Consider the following 20,087-nt stretch of genomic DNA (forward strand, 5'->3'; position numbering starts at 1 on the left):
CAGCAGAACCAGAAAATAAATAAAAAGCAACGCTTTAAAAAGCTACAGATCTTTCAAGTAGATATACAAGCAGACACCATGAAATCCCCTCAAGTGATTAAACGAGAAACAAAAATGGTAAGTGAACTGACTACCAGAATTTCATCTGTGACGAGGCACCATATTTTCCATTTTTTCATTTGTTTAGTCTCTATTTGCAAGGACCTCAGATCAGAAACACCATTCAGAGAACTTAAAATTTAATAAAAAGAGTGACTATCAAACACTTTCTATATCCTTATAAGGTATATTCAGACAACATTGTTATTCTGTGTTATGGAACTGGAATATTTTCCATCATTTTTCTTTCAGAAGCTATTACAGTTTTTTGGCATAAATCTGGCATAGTCTGCATCATGTGTTTTTGGTACTCTGCCATTTTATGGTGTATTTTGTGGCTGGATGCATTACATTCAACATTAGTTGTTTAAAATGGAGTCCGCTCAAGGAAATATTAGTCACGTTTCTTTCAAAAGGCCATTTACTTCCTGCTACGTTTCCCGGTGATCAGCAAAGCAAACATGAAATTAAGATAAACCCAGACTTACACACTAGTGTGTCAGTTAATTAGGTGGCAGGGAACACTGCATGTATCTTATCTTACCTCAATAAGGCCTGCTGATGCCTTTTCCAGCTTCTCCAGTATGTACTGCTCTGGGACATTACTGGCACTAGAGGTTTCACTGTATTCTGTGTTATTTTCAGAATTGCTGTTTTCCTCTACATCAACTATATCTTACAACTTTATCCTCTTATCACATTGTGCCATTTTCTCCAATAAGATATTCTACAATATGGGACTACCGCTCACAACAGCATGCACAGCCCAATGCATCCAGAAGTTTTGCAAATTACTCAGCCATTATCATATGGACATGTTTAGTCCAAACAGATATTAAAACTAAAGAAGGTGGTGGTAGAAGGAAAGAGAGAAGTGGGAGCCAAATCCATCCCTGGATTGGTCTCTCCTCTTATGAAAGGCCCAAGACCCTTCCATAAAACCACACATCTCTCTTACCACAGCATTGTGCAATGTGTCAGATGGCCAAAACAATCCTATGTTGGGTGATGCAGGGAGCCACAAACTGTAAGAGAATTAAGACGCGTCTGACTTGTAATTGAAGCACTGAACTGACATTTAGGAGATCTAGGTTCATTTCCTCTTCAGACTTGGATTCCCCAAGCATCTTTCAGCAGATAAATTAGTATCACTTAATCCTCACCTGAACAGTGAAGTAAGAATAGGTCCTCTTTGAACCCATGCCTGTCTGGGGTCATGAACTTTTGTTTGAATGATGCCAAACACAAAGAGCATCCAGGGCTCACTGCCACTGACAGCCACTCAGTCTCCACCAGTAGTAAAGCCTGCCCTGGTAGCAGCAGTGCACCATCTTTGGTCTGAGTTGTGAACTTCTGGGGCACTGCCCGGCTACACGCATGGACAAAGTATGCAGTAACATCACGCTGACCTCACATGACATCTTCAAAGTGCAACTTCGATAACTAATAGAAATACACTCATCTGCAATACACTCATTCATTTTAAACACGTTTTCCAAGGGAATAAGTAACAAAAACTATCAGTTTACTGTTGCAATTTAGACTATCATGACTGAAATTAATAGTCTCCTCAGAAGATGAAAGGAAAATTGCCTCTGGCAGTCATTGCCTGCGCAACTGCTGAATGTACCAGAGCTGTTCCCAGTCAATAACGGATTTTGTTCTCCCTCAAGATACACCGATACAGGAAGCCAGGGCTTTCCTGGAGTAGGTGCTGGGTGAGCTCTCCTGCCATAGTGCTCAAAAGAAAAGAAAAGAAAGACACAAAAATTCAAAAGAAAAGGAGGCTCATGAACACCTGCCAGTGGAGGGGAAGCAGTATGGTACACTGAACCCCTACAGAAGCCGAAGGACCAAGGGAATACTGCAAGGCTTTCATGTCTTACATCTTAAGAAGTGCTCTCTGACTGAAGGATTGATTGCCTTCTGCAATACTCTCACAAGTCCCCTGACACAGAAATTTGCCTCTGCCATACGGCCTGCCTGAAATCTGCAGCTGTATGCTGTCCTCCCACTGCAAAAAAAGGGGGTGCAGGTGGAGATGGCAGGATGACCATGCCCAGAGCTGCTCAAAAGTCAGAATGACTGGGCAGTCAACTTGTTCTTTTGAAGTTGCCATGCCAGAGGCCTATGCCAAAGGCCATTCTTGGACACATGGCAATAAACCTGCATTAAAATGGGAGCTGGATAGGGAAAACATTTGTTTCCCCCCTCTCTCAGTTACTCAACCAGTACTAGCTGAAGCACAGTTTTGTCTAAGACTAGGCTGGAGGACTTAATCTAGAGATGCTCACATGACCTGAACAACTCACTATCCCGCAGATTTTTTTTGCACGTGGAAATTAGGGCCCAGAAAAGAGGATGCAAATCCAGAAGATGCCAGTTAACTTAAACCAACGTCCTGTGTGGCCAAAGCAATCAATAGGCACTAAAGGCAGAGGAAAGCTCCTTCACCCTGACTGTGCTAACAGAGTCTACTGCACAGGGAGCCAATGCTTAGTAGCCTGCAGGCTGTAAATCCATACCCTCCCTTTGCGCGTGCAGTAACTTCCCCACACCAAACAGTATCTCTGCATTTACAAAGTGAAATATTAATGCTAAAATGATTAAGTGATTTCCTTCCTATTGTGCAGGAAGAGCAGTGCAACATGTTTGAAACAAAGAAACTCAGCTTTAATTGCACATAAGAAAATAAATCCAAAGTAAGTAACTTTCAGATAAGAACAGCAGAAGAGAGATGTCGATGGTGCAAAAGACTGATAGCAGAACCTGGGGACAGCCAAGGTGAGTAAGGAGAATTATTCGGGATCTAATCAGCAAGACAGATGTAACCTTCGGAGTGTAATGTTTATGCCAACCTTGTAAGAAATTTGGGGTTGTCTTTTTTTTTTTTAAACACTAGAGTAAAAATGTTACTTACGGAATGTTATGTTTGAAATTATCTCTAATTTTGTTTCACGCTCTTGCTGTCTTGCATGCATTTTCTTTGAACATGATACCCATAGCCCTGGCATATTTGTTACATATAGAATTAAAATAAACAAACAAAGGTAAAGGAATTTTCCAAAGGACACAGCAGAAATGCTTTTCAGATCAGCTGCTGTTTTCAAATATAAGCCAGAAAGGACATCAAAAGAGAAAAAAAATCCCTTGTAGGCAATGCTTTATCTTGTATTTCCTACAGAAGCAGCAGACTCCCTAGATACTAAGATACCTTTTATTTTAAAGGCAAACAAATTATTTTAAATTTAACTGAACTGTAAATATTTATTAGGCCTCTTTTCCATTTGGTTCTCTGAATATGAATACTCCCAAAGCAATATTTCCTCTGAAATTTTCAGCTTCAAGGTGGTGAACCTGACTAAAACTCAGGTTCACCAGCTTTTCTTTTTAAAGAAAAATTTGAAGAATTTTTCTTTAAAACCTTCCACCCCCCCCCTTCAACCACTGGCATTTTGCCTAGTTTCAAACCACAAACCAGTGCTTGGGCCAGGCTGAAGATAAGAGACACCTTAAGAACAGGGAACGCCACTAGCCTTGGCCTGTCCACCTCACATTGGGCAAAGCTGACAGTGACAGCCTGCTTTCGCTTAAGTTTCAATTTCTAAGAGGAAAAAGCACAAAAGAAATCTCTCGGACACATTAGGAATGACGTTTTGACAAACAGCCAACCAACTTCAACCAACCAATCTGACCATCGATGAAAAACTTAAAAAGTAACAGGATTGTTTGCACAAAAAACACCACCATGCATTTTGACTTATGTTTCTTGGGCAGCTTATCAGCCAACACAACTTGGTGTATAAAGCATCCCACATCTCCTCAGCTAGTCACCCTGTCCCAGCTTTATGGGTGCTGCTACACTAAATAAAACTAGTCTTTCTTCACCCATCCTATCCTGCAGCTACTAATGCTCACTGAGATCACCTCTAAGTTGGATATCTTTTCCGTGATTGAAATACTACTAGCATACTATAAGAGCAAATGAATAAACCCCTGCAATATTGTTCACATACACACAAAGAGCAGCCTACGGTATTTTATACTGTCACACGGCAAACACTGGGATGGATTGAAATACCTCTGTGGCTTGTTAGCTCTATGTCTGAGCTCTCATTATCTAACACCAATGAGCTGCTGAAGGTCTGCAGCTGAGCAAGGTACACGAGCACAGCCATGCTAATCAACGGCCTTCACAGAAGAAATAAGACTCCTTTCACTGGGATTTGCACAAGGCTTTTCTCCACATTTGCTGATGGCTAAAAGACATACATGGTCAGTCACTGGTGTTCAGTGGGCACATGGTCCTTCACTGAGCCACAGTAACTCAGCTGCATGTATCTGAACCTTAGATATTACCAGGCGATGCTTGTCATCAGCACCACCTGATTTGGTCCTCAGGTCTCTTACCAGATACTGAAGTCGCTGGCGTTCGGTCTCTGGAGTGAATTCTGAAGACATTGGAATGACTTCGCCATTTCGGATTATTATAGCCCTGTAATAGTAATAAAACATCAGTACAGAAAAAAAGTAAAAAATATGCAGAAAACCACAGGGTACAGTCACACTCTTATTCTCTTCAGAGTCACAGTAAAATAAAGCCATTTCTTTTCTACTGAAGTTGTCAGCAGAACAGGATAATAATTCCTGCCCTGCATCCTTTAGGCTGGATAACAAAGTATGTTTGTATATGCCAAGTTCATTTCAGAGCTCACAAAAACATCCAAGCAACAAAGGCAAGAGTTATTTCAGTTGATGTCTACAAGGTATCCTTATTAAGTGAAATGCAGACACCCAGAGGAGACACTGCAGAATCACTGATTGTAGAACAACTCTTTGCAGGTTTTAATCCCAGTTGTGGCTGACACTGTCTAAACTACTGGCTTCAAATGACTCATGCAAGCACTTTCCAATTATTGATTGGTCGTATGTCATGTCAGAACATTTCTACTCCAACAGCAAATGGAAATGGCAAAGCAAATCCTGTTTAACACAGATTTAACTCATTACCTGTCGTCTTTCAGCAGGTAACTGAATGACTATAGATCAGCCAGGAGATTTCACACACACTTCTGCAAACAGCAGAGAGGAAATTCTCTCAAACACCTGCCTGTTGCCTCTTAGCAATCTGCTATGATGCATGCAAAATACAGTCCGATTCTTCCCTGGTGTAATGCCACTGGCTGAAACACAGTCACAAGGGGGAAGAACTTACCCAGTATTCCTACTGCATTCTGTGGTCATGTATTCACTCGAAGAATTGCATTCTTTTATCTTTCCATTATTTACACAGCTCTGTAAGTATAGTAACACTTGGTGCTTTCAAAGAGCTGGATGAACTGTATATCATCCCGAAGATTTTAATGCCTGTTTTGGAGCTGTTTCTCAACCATCAGTAGATTAATTCAGTGTTTGGATAGTAGCAGTGTACCAACTCTCCTCTTGAATTTGCACAGAATTTAGTGTAGATAAAACAAGCAACTGCAACTTGGATTCCAGTTTTTATATGTTTTAAATAGTCTCCTTTCTGTGAACTTTTCACCCTGTTGATGTGATATTTACGTGCTAGCTTATGTCTCTGGATAATTTGATCAATTTGCTGGCATTGCTTCTATGTCAGGTATTCTGATGGCACTGCAATGCAATGGTAGGCACATGAAGACTGAAAATTTAACCTCTAAATTCAAAACAGACATCTTGAGAAAACCAGCCCAGGTACAAACCGGCTTTGTAAAGTTTGTGGCACTGGGTAACGTTCCAAGTCTTCTGGATATGATACTGGACTAAACTTGTCTCCGAATGATCATCTACTATTGCTAGCATGCAAAAGGAAGGAGCCTTATCAAAGAGGAAAGGAACTGTTCACATTTCTGAGATTCATGTGGCAAAGAACAGACAGGTACAGGATGGCGCTACAATGGGAGAGGTGGGAAAAGGCTCTAGCGATGAGGAGAAGACAGCTCTGCTTTGACAGATAACAAATTTACTGCTCCTGGACTTCCAGCACTCCCTTTCAAATAATCCTATGTAGAAATCGGAGGTGGCAAGAGTGCAACCTACGTACTCAACGCTCCCACTGGCCCTCCACTGCTACAATTAAAAACAATCTTGTGTGCTTGAAATGAGACAGACATGGTGGTTGTAACTCCTTAATTTCTTAGGAGAAATTTGTGCAGAATTTTTGATGGAATTTTGTCCCCCTTACAGGATCTGAATACATTACAGGCTTACAAAAATGCTGGTCCAACTAAAAATAATAAAGGCTTGCTGAAAATTTTTCTTTTGGGTTTCTGTGACAGTCATTTAAAAATGAATTAAGAACTCCACCACCTCTTTTCTGCAACACCACCTTTGCTTTTATTTTTGAAATTCCTAAGGTATTTGGCTTTGATCCAGACTCATTTACTCAAAGACAGTGGATAGTTTTTATAACCTTTTCATATGTAATTTGACTCACTGGAGTAGGCCTCCATTTAAGGAGACTGTGGGTTTAGTACAGAGTAAGTACTCTGGCAACAGTCTAGACTAGACTGATCAAAGGAGCTGATCAGACACTAACCAAGTTTTACACATTAGTTTAAGACAGTCATAAGGGATCTAGTGATCTTGTGCTTGCCTGAAAGAGCTAATATAAAAACACACATTGATATAACTGCTAAGGCGTCAGGCTAATTTTTTAATTATCCTTTGCTTCCCCTTTAATCACCATTTCACAGAAAACCCGTATTTTAAAGACCACTCAGACCAGTCTGGGGTTCACCTTTTTCTTTGTGCACACTGACATACTTCCTATATACATTGATAGCTATCATTCTCACTTCTATGGGTAGAACTGGGCCCCGAGGGACTCACATCATATAAAAAGCAATTCAGAGGCGAGTGGGTCAACCTTTCATGGCTCAACTTATTTTCACTAGAAATTGCATCCACCTGGGACGAAAAGCACAACCCAGCACAAAAACCCCCCACCTTTGGAGGGGGGGAATTAAAGCAATGCTGTTGATACTTGATAAAACAGAGCCTCAGTTTTATGTTTTTCATTAATGTTTTCAGCAGTTAGACTTTATTCAACTTGAAAGTTACAGCTGCTCATAAGAGTCAAATGATTTGATCTGAGGAATTAGACAGCTCTAGATATGAGTAATGGGAGGGACAAAGACATGCATATGCAGGTCACTGGTCCGAATTCAACTCTGGTGGGCTCATTATCCTCTTACCAGTCTCTTTACCTTTCTGCACCAGCTGCTTAGCAGTTTCATGAGAGCAAAGGGTATTCCTGATGGCCCAAGTGACAAAAACGGACATACTCCTCTGCCATCTCACTGGAGAGGCTGGGTGTGAAAGCCTGGGAGCCACCCTGCTCAGTGGGATTTCCCCCTGTGATTGAAGAGGTGCCGAATCAGGTCCTAATTGGGTTTGGAGACTGAACTGCCCTTTCCGTGACCTCGCAGTGACAGAGCTGCCAAGCACCGACTGAAGGCTTTTCCCACTGAGCAACCTCCAGAGCCCTGAATTCAATAGCCTAAAGTCAATAACAGCTCACGGGGAGGGAGCCTGGCTGATGCGGCAGCCGCAAACAGCCCAGCAACTGCTTTTAGAGACCCACTCTATACGGTCCTGCAGGACAATTAATTTTGACTTTACGCTTCCTAATGGACTAAGCAGCAACATGGCGTTACGTGAGCATTACTGCTTCTGCCATGCATGAAAGATGCATGTACTCAATGAAATAGTGTTCTGAGAGCATCTAGCTCCCCGTGCACTGTGGAAATATGAATGTATTGTTTTATATCAGAATACAGCTGTCCTATTAAACTGTCAGAAATAGCTACATAGTAAGCAAGAGGAACTTGAAGAGATGCAGTGCCCAGAGAGCATCTGATTCTGCCATGTTTAATAGTGACATTTTAATTTCAGCCACACTGGTGAAACACATTATAGCAGAGCCACAGGGTGAGCCTGCCAAAGGCAGCCGGATGATTCATGTTTGCAGGGAACAAGTATGTCAACACTAACCAAATATTCTCTGATGACAAGGTTGCTTCAGACCCATACCAACCATTAATTTATATCGCCAATGAAGCAGTAATTAAAAAACAAAAGTTTTTTTGGCAGGATAGGAAATCAGGAGTCACAGATCTGCAGCCCCCTCGGTGCATTGCCCTCCATGCCCTATGGCTCTCATGCCCTCTCCACGCAGCATCATCCACAGCGAGCAAACAAACAGGAGAAACTGCTCTTAAGTCTTGAGGCCACGGAGGCCATTAAGTCACTTATTTTGATCCCTTCTAAAAACAAACTACAGATTTCCCTGAGTCCTCTCCCCTCTTTTGAACCCAGCTACCTAGCTCCCCACCCACGCGAACTACAGGATCGTACTTGCCCTTGCGTTTCTCAGATACGTGCTCTGCACGACAAAGAAAGTGCGTTCCCTAATCCGGAGCTGGTAAATATTCACAGAAAACAGGAATATATTCGTGGAAAAAAAGTCCCCAAAACACAGATGAAGTAGCCTAAAATGGAAGAAACAAAAATCTGATTTTGTATCTCTCTTCTGGCCACTTCACTGAGTATTTTCTGATCCAGAGAAGTGTGCCCTGAACAACTAAATGTGGAGCAAGAGATGTGCCAGTGCTTCGGTGTGTAAGGCGGAACTGGCGGTCACAGCAAATCCTGCGGCGGGCTACGTCCACTCAGTCACACACAAATGAAAAGAAACACCAGGAGCTTAAAAGGCTGCATGTAAATCTACAGAAAATACTACATTTATCTTTTGGATTGATGTAACTGAGTAGTCCACGATGATCAGCTAAATGATCTTTTGAGTATTTCAGTGTTCACACAGAACCTTAAGTATATGGTTATTTTCTATATTCAGATTCAATACTTTAAAACAATATTTGGTGCTTTCATATACATCCCCTTTTAAAATATGTGGTGAGTGAAGTAACAAAAAGGTAAAAATCTGCCACTGTTGTACTGCTGCTCTCACACTCAGGATGTAGCAACAACACTGGCTTAAGGAAAATATCAATATATCAATTGCTTTTGCATTTTTAATATGGATAAAACAGACACCTCTCCTTGAATCAAGCAGGGTTTGTTTTCCTTTCTCTTTTTTTTTTTCTTTTGTGGAGAACACAATCAGCTGAGAATTGCACAGCATCCTTTCCGAGTTTCTTATGAGAAACAAACAGAGGGAAACCAATACATTTTAGAGGAAGCTATTGTTGGTTACTCTCATTTAATCATACAGAGAAAGAAACACTTTAGTGAACAAGGTCAAAAGTGTAATTTCAGTGCTGCCATGGGTCTATTGGGATTCTGGTGTTCAAAACAAAGAGGCATCTCCTACTGTTAGGAGTATTCAGGGGACACCCTGATTCCATTACACACTTTTTCAGCCAAAAATTATTTGAAACGCAACATTAAACTGCACATTTCTACAACAGAGGATAAAAATCTGGTGAAGGTGACAAAGAAAGACTGTTCGGAAAACCCTTTTTGACAGCATATATCAATTCCAAGCCACAGGGAGGATGTATCCATTTTGTCAAAAGGTGTTAAGCATTGTGGATTCGGTACAGATGAAGCAGAAGTGTCTGGCCTGTCTGAAGAGGTATTAGAAATGTGTCAATGGAAAAGAAAGAGGGATTAAACTGACAGAAAGAATAAGGCAGGGGTTTATTACATTCTAAGGGGAACCAAGCAGTAGATTTTAATTAGGTGTGTCACAAAATAGCTGAGGAAAAAAAAAGTAAATCCTAGAACTATGGAATCAGTCTAAATGGGTATTTGTTTACTATGGTAACTAAATGCATATATTTAAAGAAGCCAAGGAAGAGCAATACTAAAGTCTGGTGAGCTTCACACCAGTTTTGTTTATTTACCTTTTCTTAATTGCTAAGAAGTGAAAGAAGTGATTATAAAAAGATTCAGAAAATGTTTCTCCCCTCTCTAAATGAAGTACTGGAACTTACAGCTGTTATGATTACTGATGGCTTTTAATACATTTAGCCCTGGCACCTTGGTTTCACTTATTATGAACTGAATTACTCTCCCTTAGTCCCATGCAGACTCATTTCTCAATGTTTCTTTAGAAACCAGGTGAACAAACACCTCACTGCACTGGCAATAATCATGGAACTATAGTGCAAAGCCTTTAAACGATTTCCTTCATTTTATGAATTAAGGCAGGCTGGGGATAGTGAAACAAACCATTATATAACGTTTAGCTGGCATTAAAACAGGTCCCAGCGATGACATATCCATCACCATAAAACTCAGAGGTGAAAGCAGCAACCCTCAGCAACACCAATGGAAAAAAACCCTGGCTGCCTCCCACCCATGTTACCCAAGAGATATTTCGAAAATGCCCCAACTACTACTCGGCATCGCTACCAAGAAGAAAACAAGCAATGAACTGGGGAGGGGATAGAGCCAATGAAAATCGCCTCTGTCCTCTTTTTCCATCTACTGCCACTCAACAGTCCTGCCACCCTGGTTTCTTCACATTTTTCAGCACAAATATCAGGCTGTCCACAGAAACATTGTGACAAAATAGAAACACTGGATCATTTTTCTTTCATCTGAACAAAGCCAACATTAAGAGGGAACGCACTCTCCCTGCTTGTGGCTCTTCCTGTGGCAACGTAGTCTCATCGTGTACGCTGTGGTTAAAGCAGGCTGCTCGGATGCATTCATTCATTCATCACTTGGGGGAACTTCAGTTCCCTCAAGCCAATAAAAGGTGCGAGAACTTGCCTTGGTGAAGTATTGCACAAAGGCAGGGTTAAAGTAATTTCCTACAGGTGCGTGCTTCAGCATTTCCTGCAGGAACAATGAACCACCCTCCCAAACTTCTGCTAAAGGCCTTTTGCAGACTGCCAGCCACCCTGGCTGCTGCAAGGGTTAACATCTCTGGCAGGACACAGCAGGACACTGATGCTGGGTGTTCCCAGGTATTTCATTCAAGGGCCTCTTTTCATGTCCTTGCACCAGCACGGAGCCAAGCGTGCTACACCTCTCCTGTGGCAACACGAGAACCTCCTCCTGCATTTGCAAAGAACCAGGGTAAGAAATTACGAAATCCAGTCCCTGCAAGAAACCCTAAAAGTCATCTTTCAGAGGTACCTACAAGCACGCGAGCTGTTCCTGCCACACACGTGTAGAGCTTTACGTTGTTTCCAGTTACCTGACTCATTCATATTTACATTTCTAATGCTTATTTAGCGATTCCTGTGGAGAAGACCTCTGGGCAAAATGAAGCTGCTGATATACTCTAAAGCTACTATTCTGGTAGTCTGTTTTTACTAAATGAATTGTATTATTTTTAATAAAGGGTCACAAATGGGCAAGTAGAAGCTGTTTCTCAAAGCAAAATATCCATAGATTTCCATGGAAGGGCTTACTTCTCATCTACACTAGCACCTGAGCCAGTCAGCATCTTCCTTACTGCCACCAAAAATAATAAAAATCTGAATTTTTAAGAACTGATCTCACATTCCATCCCATGTATTCAACTAACTACTTAATAAGCAGCAGTTAAAGGGATTTTCTTCTGGCAACCTCCCTCTATCCTATATATTGCATCCAATGGTGAGAAGCACTTGGCCATCACAACGCTGTAACTAAATTACTTCAGCTGTTTCTGCATCACTACTCACTCTACAGTTTTAAATTAAATATAATACTGAGCTTGCAGGTTGTCCACAGAGGAGTTAGCTTGGAGAAGACACACTGCCCGGTCATTTTTGACCCCAGGAGCTACATGCTTCTAGTTCTCAGTGCCTCTTTGGGGGGGCTGCAGCTCCGCTCCCATGGGACTCTCTCGTGAATTCCCTGCTCTAATTTAGGTCCACAAGTGTATTGCTTGTCTGATGCAATAGAAGTATGGAGTTATTATTAGCAGTTGTCTTTATTAACAGTGTTTAATTTTAGGGCTAATTATACATTTGTTTTGTATTCCCACCCCATCACTAATGGGATGGCATTGGCTATCTGTATGCAATTTTTTGTTTAATCAGGAAAGTAACTTTTGCTATTGAACCAGTGGTGACTTTATACGTTTACCTACACATTTCTAGTATTGTCTACTCTGGTTCCAGTAGCACTAAACCAAAAGCCAATGAACTAAACTAAAATGCTCTGTAATTAATTGTGTGTACTTTCCTGTTGGTTTATGTCTGAACCCACCAATCTTTCAGAGAGGACTTCAGCTGGCAGCTAGGAAGCTATTACAAGCCAGTTTATAGTGAGTTTATAGTAACACTGCTAGCACACAAAAACTGCCTGCCATCGGTTCCAGCATCCTTAGGTTGGAGATTTGCTGCCCTCATGGGATTCATTTTGCCTGTGATGATTTCAGTGTATTCTTCATTTGAACACAGCTAAGTCCAGGGTTGCAATGATACACCACCGTGTTTCTGTATCACGGCTGAACAACATGCCACCAATTACTCAGGCCGTGCCAGGGAAATGAACAAAGAAGTGCAGTCACATCTCTGTGGCCAGCTCTGAGCCTCAGGACTGGTATCTGTGGAATCAAAGTATTTTTCCCTGCTGTCCAGGATATCACATTCATCTCCAGGACAAGTTACTATGGCAACTAAACCTGGGCTTAGTGGATGAAGGCATCGCTGTGCAAGTCAGTGTTTATTTTGCCAGTAATATGGCTGAGATATGGCTGACCATGTAAGATGGAAGAAGCACGGATTTTTTCCCCCCTGCTCTTCACTGTCTTACCATTGAGGAAGTCAGAATGACTTTTAGCACCTAAAGCATCACACCTACTTCGATCTCAGCTTTTCTGCTTAATTCAGGGGTAGTTGCAGGATATTGGAACAAGCCGGACCGAGAGTAAAAGCAGACTGAAAGTCGCAATCTCTGCTCACTCTGCATCAGTGAATTTTTCCCCAAGCCCTGCTTCATTCACCCACACAGAAGTGACAAGGGAAGCCCTCGCTAAAAGCCCCAGGAGCAGGGCTCAAGCTGCATTGTGTAGCTGCTGCTGAGACTGAATGGTGTGGGCTGCCTGGCAAGCTCACTGAATTCAGGGGATGAGAAAAGCTTTCCAACACAGTAAGGACCACAGCAGACTTGAAACATTCACCAAGCAAGCCTGGGTTGCTCCCCCTGGCCCTCCTCCCATATGGATGGGAGCTAGAGATCCAAGGTGCACAGGCTGCTTAGGGAGCCTTGGCCATGGCCATGGCCCTGTAACACTGGAATGAAGAACCTGTGGGTCTCTCCATGGTCTGCTACAAAGGCACAGATTAAAAAGATGGTTTTGAGCTTAATGCACTCCGCTGGGAGATCTGGATTCTGGTATATTTGCTTATGTCACAAGCTGCCTCTATTAGAGGTCACAGGCTCTTTATGCATCAATAAAGTACTGGTAAAAGAGTGATTAAAACCACATCTCAGCACCCTTTGCCCATCTTGCCTCTGACACTACGAGCTCTACAGGCTACGCATGCAACATACATGCAAAGATGTTATTACAGTGGGAATTTTTCCTTCTTGATCAGTGCTTATATTCACCAGGAAAAATAGGCAGTAGGGGAATTTTTACTTGCAGTGGCAGCAACCAATTTTTTTGTCTGGCTTGATTAGTTTGGTTGGTTTTTGTTGGTTTCTTTTGTTTGGGTTCCCCCCCCCCCCTTTTTTCCTTTTTAAAGGCTGAAAACCCATGAGAATTAAAGTTAAAAGAATTAATCACTCCTGGAAACTAATACCAATGAATCGTGGCTTTCCAGTTTACTGATATTACTTGAATAGCCAAAATTCCTCTCCTTCCTCATAATCTGGCACATAAGGACTTCATGGGTAGATGATGTCTGTGTGGTGAGGACCAAAGAGTTAACTGAATGTACCACTCATCGAAAATGTTTACAATGGCTTCAACACCTGCTAGATTGCCATAGACATTGCTAAGGCATATGCTCTCCCAGGAAAAAACAAGAGTTTGGAGAAGAGGCAGGACATTTGTTTTGTCTTCAAAAGCCTATGAACATTTACTGCCAAATAAATTGTCTCTTCCAAGACAGTGCTGGCTATGAGCCAGTACACTGGAACTTGTCATCCACTGGATCGCTAGAAAACGCTCTTCCTCATCCCTGCACTTTGAGTGCAACAGCTTACTTCTGATCCAACACCTTTTCTCCACACCTCAGTTAAAGTGTTTCCTGAAGTGCCCCCAAAAGCTTTACCCAGCACAAAATCCTGCAATACCTGAGGTTGCTGCTATTCCTATGAACCCTGTGCTCTTGCTTCTCCCTGGAAGAAGGCCAGGCAGGAGAAGGGGGGCAGAAGTGCTTTCTGCAGACCTGCAAGTCAGGCTTCCAAGGAGGAGAAGTAAGGGAAACAGAGAGATGGGACTTGGCCATATCTCCTGAGTGTGACTAAGATGCCATGCTCTTTTCCAACATTTTTGACTAGGCGGGATCAGACTTCTCCACCTACCAAACTTCAGTCAGTGAAAGAGAATGCATGTGGGAGAGACTAGCTTCGTCTTGAATTCAGTCTCTCCTCACTACACAGGCTCCTAGGCACACCAGGCTTAGGTTATCTGTTGCCCTGAAACAATCAAACATTTATTATTTTCAAGTGATCCCGTCAAAGAATTAATAATAATCTAAAAAGGGGGTGTGCACATAGCTTGCCCAAAATACAGTCCATAAGTATTGCTCTCGCCTCTTGGGAGGCATCTTTTGAGGATTTGGAGGAATTAGAACTTCAGAGGACAAAGAGGAGTCACCACAGATTGCATGGTCCCAGGGTGAAAAGGCCCTGTGTGTGGTTCAGAGATTTGCAGCTCATTTTGTCCCATCTATAGGAGGAGACAGGAAAAAGAACGCTTTTCCAAATACTGCAGACTGGAGAAGCTTAGTAACTGAGTTAGTCTTTCCTCTAGAGACCTCTAAGTACTAAGTACAAAGCACAGTTATTGTTGTTTATGCAGACACAGATGTAAGGAGACAGAGGGCTTAGGCAGACCACTCCAGCATAACAGGGAAAATATACACCATTTAGATTAGAAGATGGGTAGTTAAGAAAATTAGAAAATTAAAGTTTGTTAAAAATACTGTAAACCAAAGACTAAAGCAAACTAGCTCTACAATAGTAATATACTAGAACACTTTTTGATTTCCATCCTTACACAGTGTTAGAGCTTCTGGCAAAAATCACCCTGCTGGACTGCCTTGAGGAAGAGGTCAGATACTATGAACCACAAAAATGGGTCAGAATCATCAATTCTGACTTCTCAGAAATCCTATTTAAGCTACAGTACCAGTCAGCAGATACGTGGCTGTTTCCATGTGTTTCCATGCCCCTCTCATTTACTTCATAAAAGCAGATTAATCCCCCAAATTTGACTTCCTACGATGAAACCTATGCATGAGGGAAGCAGTTGACAAGTACCATGACACAGAAGAGTAAGTATAAACGTAGTGAGATTCAACACAAGCAGCAAATCCGGAAAGAAATGGAACAGTAAACAAAGTAGAATTCAATTTTCAATTCACTATTTTATTACACTGGGAGAAGTCAGTGTTATAAACACACTCTCCCACATCTGGGCACCTGAAGCACCAATGAAGTTGCTTAACCTGCACCCAGACGGAAGCTCCCCAAAAACATTCACTCAATGAGCTCCTATTGTTTAACGATATTGCCTTACTATTTGCCATTACCAAATGCCTTACCATTAATTCTACACTTGCAAAAAGGAGGAGAAAAATCTATTCTGGACATGAGGATATATGTTCAAGCAAAGGGTGAATATGCCCTGAAAACATAAGCACAGGGGAGCAAAAGCAAGGAAGCAAAAAGATGATAAAAAAAGCTGATGAAGCAAAGCAAAAAATCCAGTGACCCTGCAAGTCTGTGAAGCCTCTAAAACATCAGGCTCTTTGCTTTGATCCCATCTTCTGCCAATAAATCAAAAAAGCCCAAGAACCCCTCTGCAGATGTAGTGAGAGTTTCAGGGCCTATGGAAAAGTCAAATCAACTTGTGGTGTTCTGCATCTCGCATAATGATAAAAACACAGCTACCCTCCATGGCTTCAAGCACAGCACAAAATGGCAGTGCCTGCAGTCTCCGAGCAGCTCCTTAGCCAGACAACATGAAAGCCAGAAGAACACTCGTGCCAAAGATAGTAAATATGATCATATTGCATTACAGTCACTGTAGTGATATTGGGCAAATGTTATGTTGCATGAGGCTACACAATAATTGGGCAGTAATCAGTAAAAACATTAAGTCCCTGTTTTACTACTGCTTCATCACTAGCTATAAAACAACATCCTAATAAAGAACATAAAACTAAAAAGAACTGAGATTAACAAGGCGTGTTATGGCAGTTTAGAAGTAAAAGTCACTTTAGCAATATAAAATTGAACAATACTATTTAAAAGAATGAGCAGAGAAGATTTACTATTTCTTATTTTAAAAAAAAGCAGCTATTCAGAGGGCCTGCCCTAGCTACCATAGTGTATATGTCAAACTGGGAAGCAAAGCACAGTGCATCAATGCTCACCAGAAAAGCACTATGTATTGGATAGCTGACTATAGCACTATCAGTCCCTAATTAGATAACCTTGCATGGACAATCGTAACCACTGAGAGGAAGAAAGAGAGAGAGAAACATTAGAAAAAGCTTTGGCCAATATTCAGACATGAATTTTGACTGTACAACTAGGTATATTTATGGCAGAGTCCAAGAATGACCAGACAAGCCATTACAGAATGAAAGCGTCTCCCTCTAAGTTGTTTTTATCAGGCCCTGAATACATCACCTCATTTTTAGTAGGGTTCTGGTATCATGTGCAGTTAACATGTAATTATTACAGAACCCTGATTGCATCATTAGCAGAAGTTTAATTATATCATTGACATTAGTGATGCCATAACATCAAGCTCAATAATAGTTCATAACAAAACCTACAATTAGCACAATTTTTCCTCCCTTTTACACCAACCAAAAGTGTTCAGCTTGGAGAAGCCTAATAGTCCATACAGAAGTGAGCTAGGGCTGAACCTGAAAGGATTGCTGGCTGGTAATTTAGTAATATGGTAATTAAAGTCTTTTCATGATGTAATTACACATCAACTACAAAAGGACAGCTGCTATACAACACTGCCAGGGTACGTGGCATGAAATGATTAGATTTGAGAGGCTTTGGTGGTTAAACTGAATACCACAGACATAAGTCTGAGGTATAGCTGGCACTGCATAGCACATTATTATTCAAGTCTCACACTTGGCGTTTCCTTAGTCTCATTGTGATAGTAACAGTTTGTTGCACCTACCTTGGTCTTGTGACAGCAGAAGCTGTTCAAAACCCACCTTTAAAAGCTTCTGCTGTTTTGAAGTTGCCTGGAATTAAAAGACCTAACCTTCTTCTGAGCAGAGGCAGTACAAATGAGGTTTGCATGAACCCAAAACGTGCATTTCCCACCCCTGCAGCACAAACCCTCCTCTCTCAGACTCTTGTCTGTGGGAAATGTAGCTTGATTTATTTGTAGGCTTTTTCCAGTGGGGGAGCAGAGAGGGGAAAAGGAAAGTGCGGACAGAGAAGAGGCACAAATGAGTAGGTGAACTCAAAGAAACTAAAGCTCGACTGAAGAACGGAGGGTTTCGGCATCTAGTTCCAACAGCAACAAGCAAAAGTCCCCTGTTTGCGTGAAAAAACAAACCCCACCCTTCTTCTCAAGAGCAGACAAACTTTTTTTTTTAAGTAGCTTCCTTATTGTATTTCTCACCACCCTCATTTGTATCTGCACAAACCACAAAGTTGACCACGCAAGGCATGAGACAGCAAAAAGGAACATATTTTTCCAACTAATACGAATAAAACTTCTTGGCTACGTGACTGGGCTCTTAAAAATACAGGAATGCACTGTGCACCCTGGCAGTAGGCGGATCTCAGAGCTGCTTTTCTAGTCCTAAAATGTCCTTTTAGTGATGAGGAGCAACTGAGATGTTTTTCAATAGCTGTTTTTTTCCCTTTCTGAAACATGGGAAGTGGGGATTTGGTGGGAAAGAGGCCCAGATCAACTGTTCTTCTACACTTTAAAGTTTTTATTTTCTTGAGCTACAAAAATCTAGAAGTAGGATTATTTGAAAGTGAAAGATTTTGGGAATCCAGAGAATTCTCTTCAGCATGAGAAAGGTTTCTGTGAGGTCCATTTGGAAAGTGCAAAACCAAACTATTTTGGATCTGGAGGGACCCTGTTACCTACAAGATGTGAGGAATGAGTAGAAAAATTTGAGTCCTGGTTCAAACAAGACCCAGCCTTGCTGATGGCTTCCCTTCTAATTCCTGCTTTTCCTGTTTTTCTGAAGAGATGTTTTTGATGGGCTTGATGAACATTCAAAACCTCTTGAAGACTTAGTGGCTTTAACTACAGTGGACGCTTGGGGTAATTCAAGATCACCAAGTTCCTTTCCATTGGGTGTCAGAGGCTGCAATGGAGCTGAGGCTGCTCTCGGGAAGCAGCGAAGGAATCCCGGGGGAACTGGAAACAGCCAGTCATTTAAGAACAAAGATCTCAACTACTCAGAAGTAGCTCCTGCATGGCCAGTTTTACACAGCACACTTTTAAGATACAATAAAGAAATGTAGCCAACCCAGTGGAAGACACTCAACTGTACTTCAAGTACAATAGCACAGGAAAACATGATTATTTCTAATTTAATGGCAAAAGAGCTAAAATTTAGTGCAGCTCGTGGTTCTGATGACTAGATATGTGGTCTACTCAAACATGTTTGCAGCTACCCTCTGTGAGGACTCATTTGACACTTGATGTGAAAAAGATTCATATATGTCACTTGTCAAGAGGAACTGGGTGAGCAATTTGCAATATAAACAGCAAATTCAGCATATTAAGAACAATCACCAACAGGAAAAGAACAGGAACTTTAGGCACAAAGGATTTATTTGACTTTCTACACAGTTTAAAGCAGCAAGAGGCAATAAAAATGTTAGGTTTAAACTACAAAACATTTTGCAGTTGACTGCTGTCTCTGTACATTGTGCACACACAGTACAAACATGAACTGTGTGCACACAAAGTTCAAACACAAATGCATAACCATAGCAGTCTTCACCTAAAGACAACATGGTTCAGTACTTTTGCAGACTTTAATTTCTCAGCTGCTAACTAAGAGAACACAACAGCAGTCTGTATCATGCAGGGAACTACTCTCTCTGGCCTGTTTATGCAGAACAGTACCAAAAGAAACATGTGAAGGTCTACAGTCTTGCAAGACCAGCCTCATTATCTCTCTCTGATGGTGTTATGGGCAGAGAGTGAGAGAGGGGAAAAGAATGCAAGTGAGAGATTTCCAGTATGCTCCTAGCTTTAGCTAAATCAGAAGACAAAAAACCATAGCTTCTTGTCACAAGTCTTCAAGAATCCAACTTCTAAATATAACAAAGCAACAACTCCTGAACAACAGCACTCAGTTCTGAGAAATGGACAAATCCATGAGCTAGAACAGGACACAGTAAAAATCCTAACCTGTGATAGCCCCTCTGCCTCCCCTCCTCCCTGTTGCAGGAGTAGCAGTTATTTGCTTGCAGATGATTACCTTCGATTATATTAAAATCTGAGAGTCAGGTGGCCTTCCAAGACTAAGGCTGAGGACAGGAGCCACAGGACTTCCTATTGAACCAGTCCAGCCCTACCAGCTGTTCCAGATGCAGTCACCTTGTCAGTGTTCAACACACAACTCTACTACACACCTAACATCTCTTCTGTTTCAATGGCTCTTTAGCGTCTTTCCACTTCTCTGCAACCATCAAGTCATTCAGAAACTGCTACAGGCACAGAAGCATCGTCAACCTGCCTGATCGCATCCACCACTCCACTAGATACTGGAAGCCTATCACTGCCATTCGCATTAATTTTCGTGAGGACCGTTAAAGAAACAGAATCCTCTTGTGATACTCTTTGCAACTAAGGAACTTGGTAACACCAG

General features: G+C 41.6%; 1 protein-coding gene across 1 annotated transcript in view; it reads right to left on the reverse strand.

The window, feature by feature from the left end:
- The window catches only part of PPM1H (protein phosphatase, Mg2+/Mn2+ dependent 1H), a 139,744-nt gene that overhangs the window by 32,950 nt on the left and 86,707 nt on the right, over positions 1 to 20,087 (reverse strand). Inside the window, exon 5 of the mRNA XM_072862755.1 lies at positions 4,510 to 4,594. Within this exon, the coding sequence (XP_072718856.1) occupies positions 4,510 to 4,594 (85 nt within the window). The remainder of the gene's footprint in view (positions 1 to 4,509; positions 4,595 to 20,087) is intronic.

Source organism: Ciconia boyciana, chromosome 1, assembly GCF_034638445.1.
Source record: "Ciconia boyciana chromosome 1, ASM3463844v1, whole genome shotgun sequence".
Classification (NCBI taxonomy): domain Eukaryota; kingdom Metazoa; phylum Chordata; class Aves; order Ciconiiformes; family Ciconiidae; genus Ciconia; species Ciconia boyciana.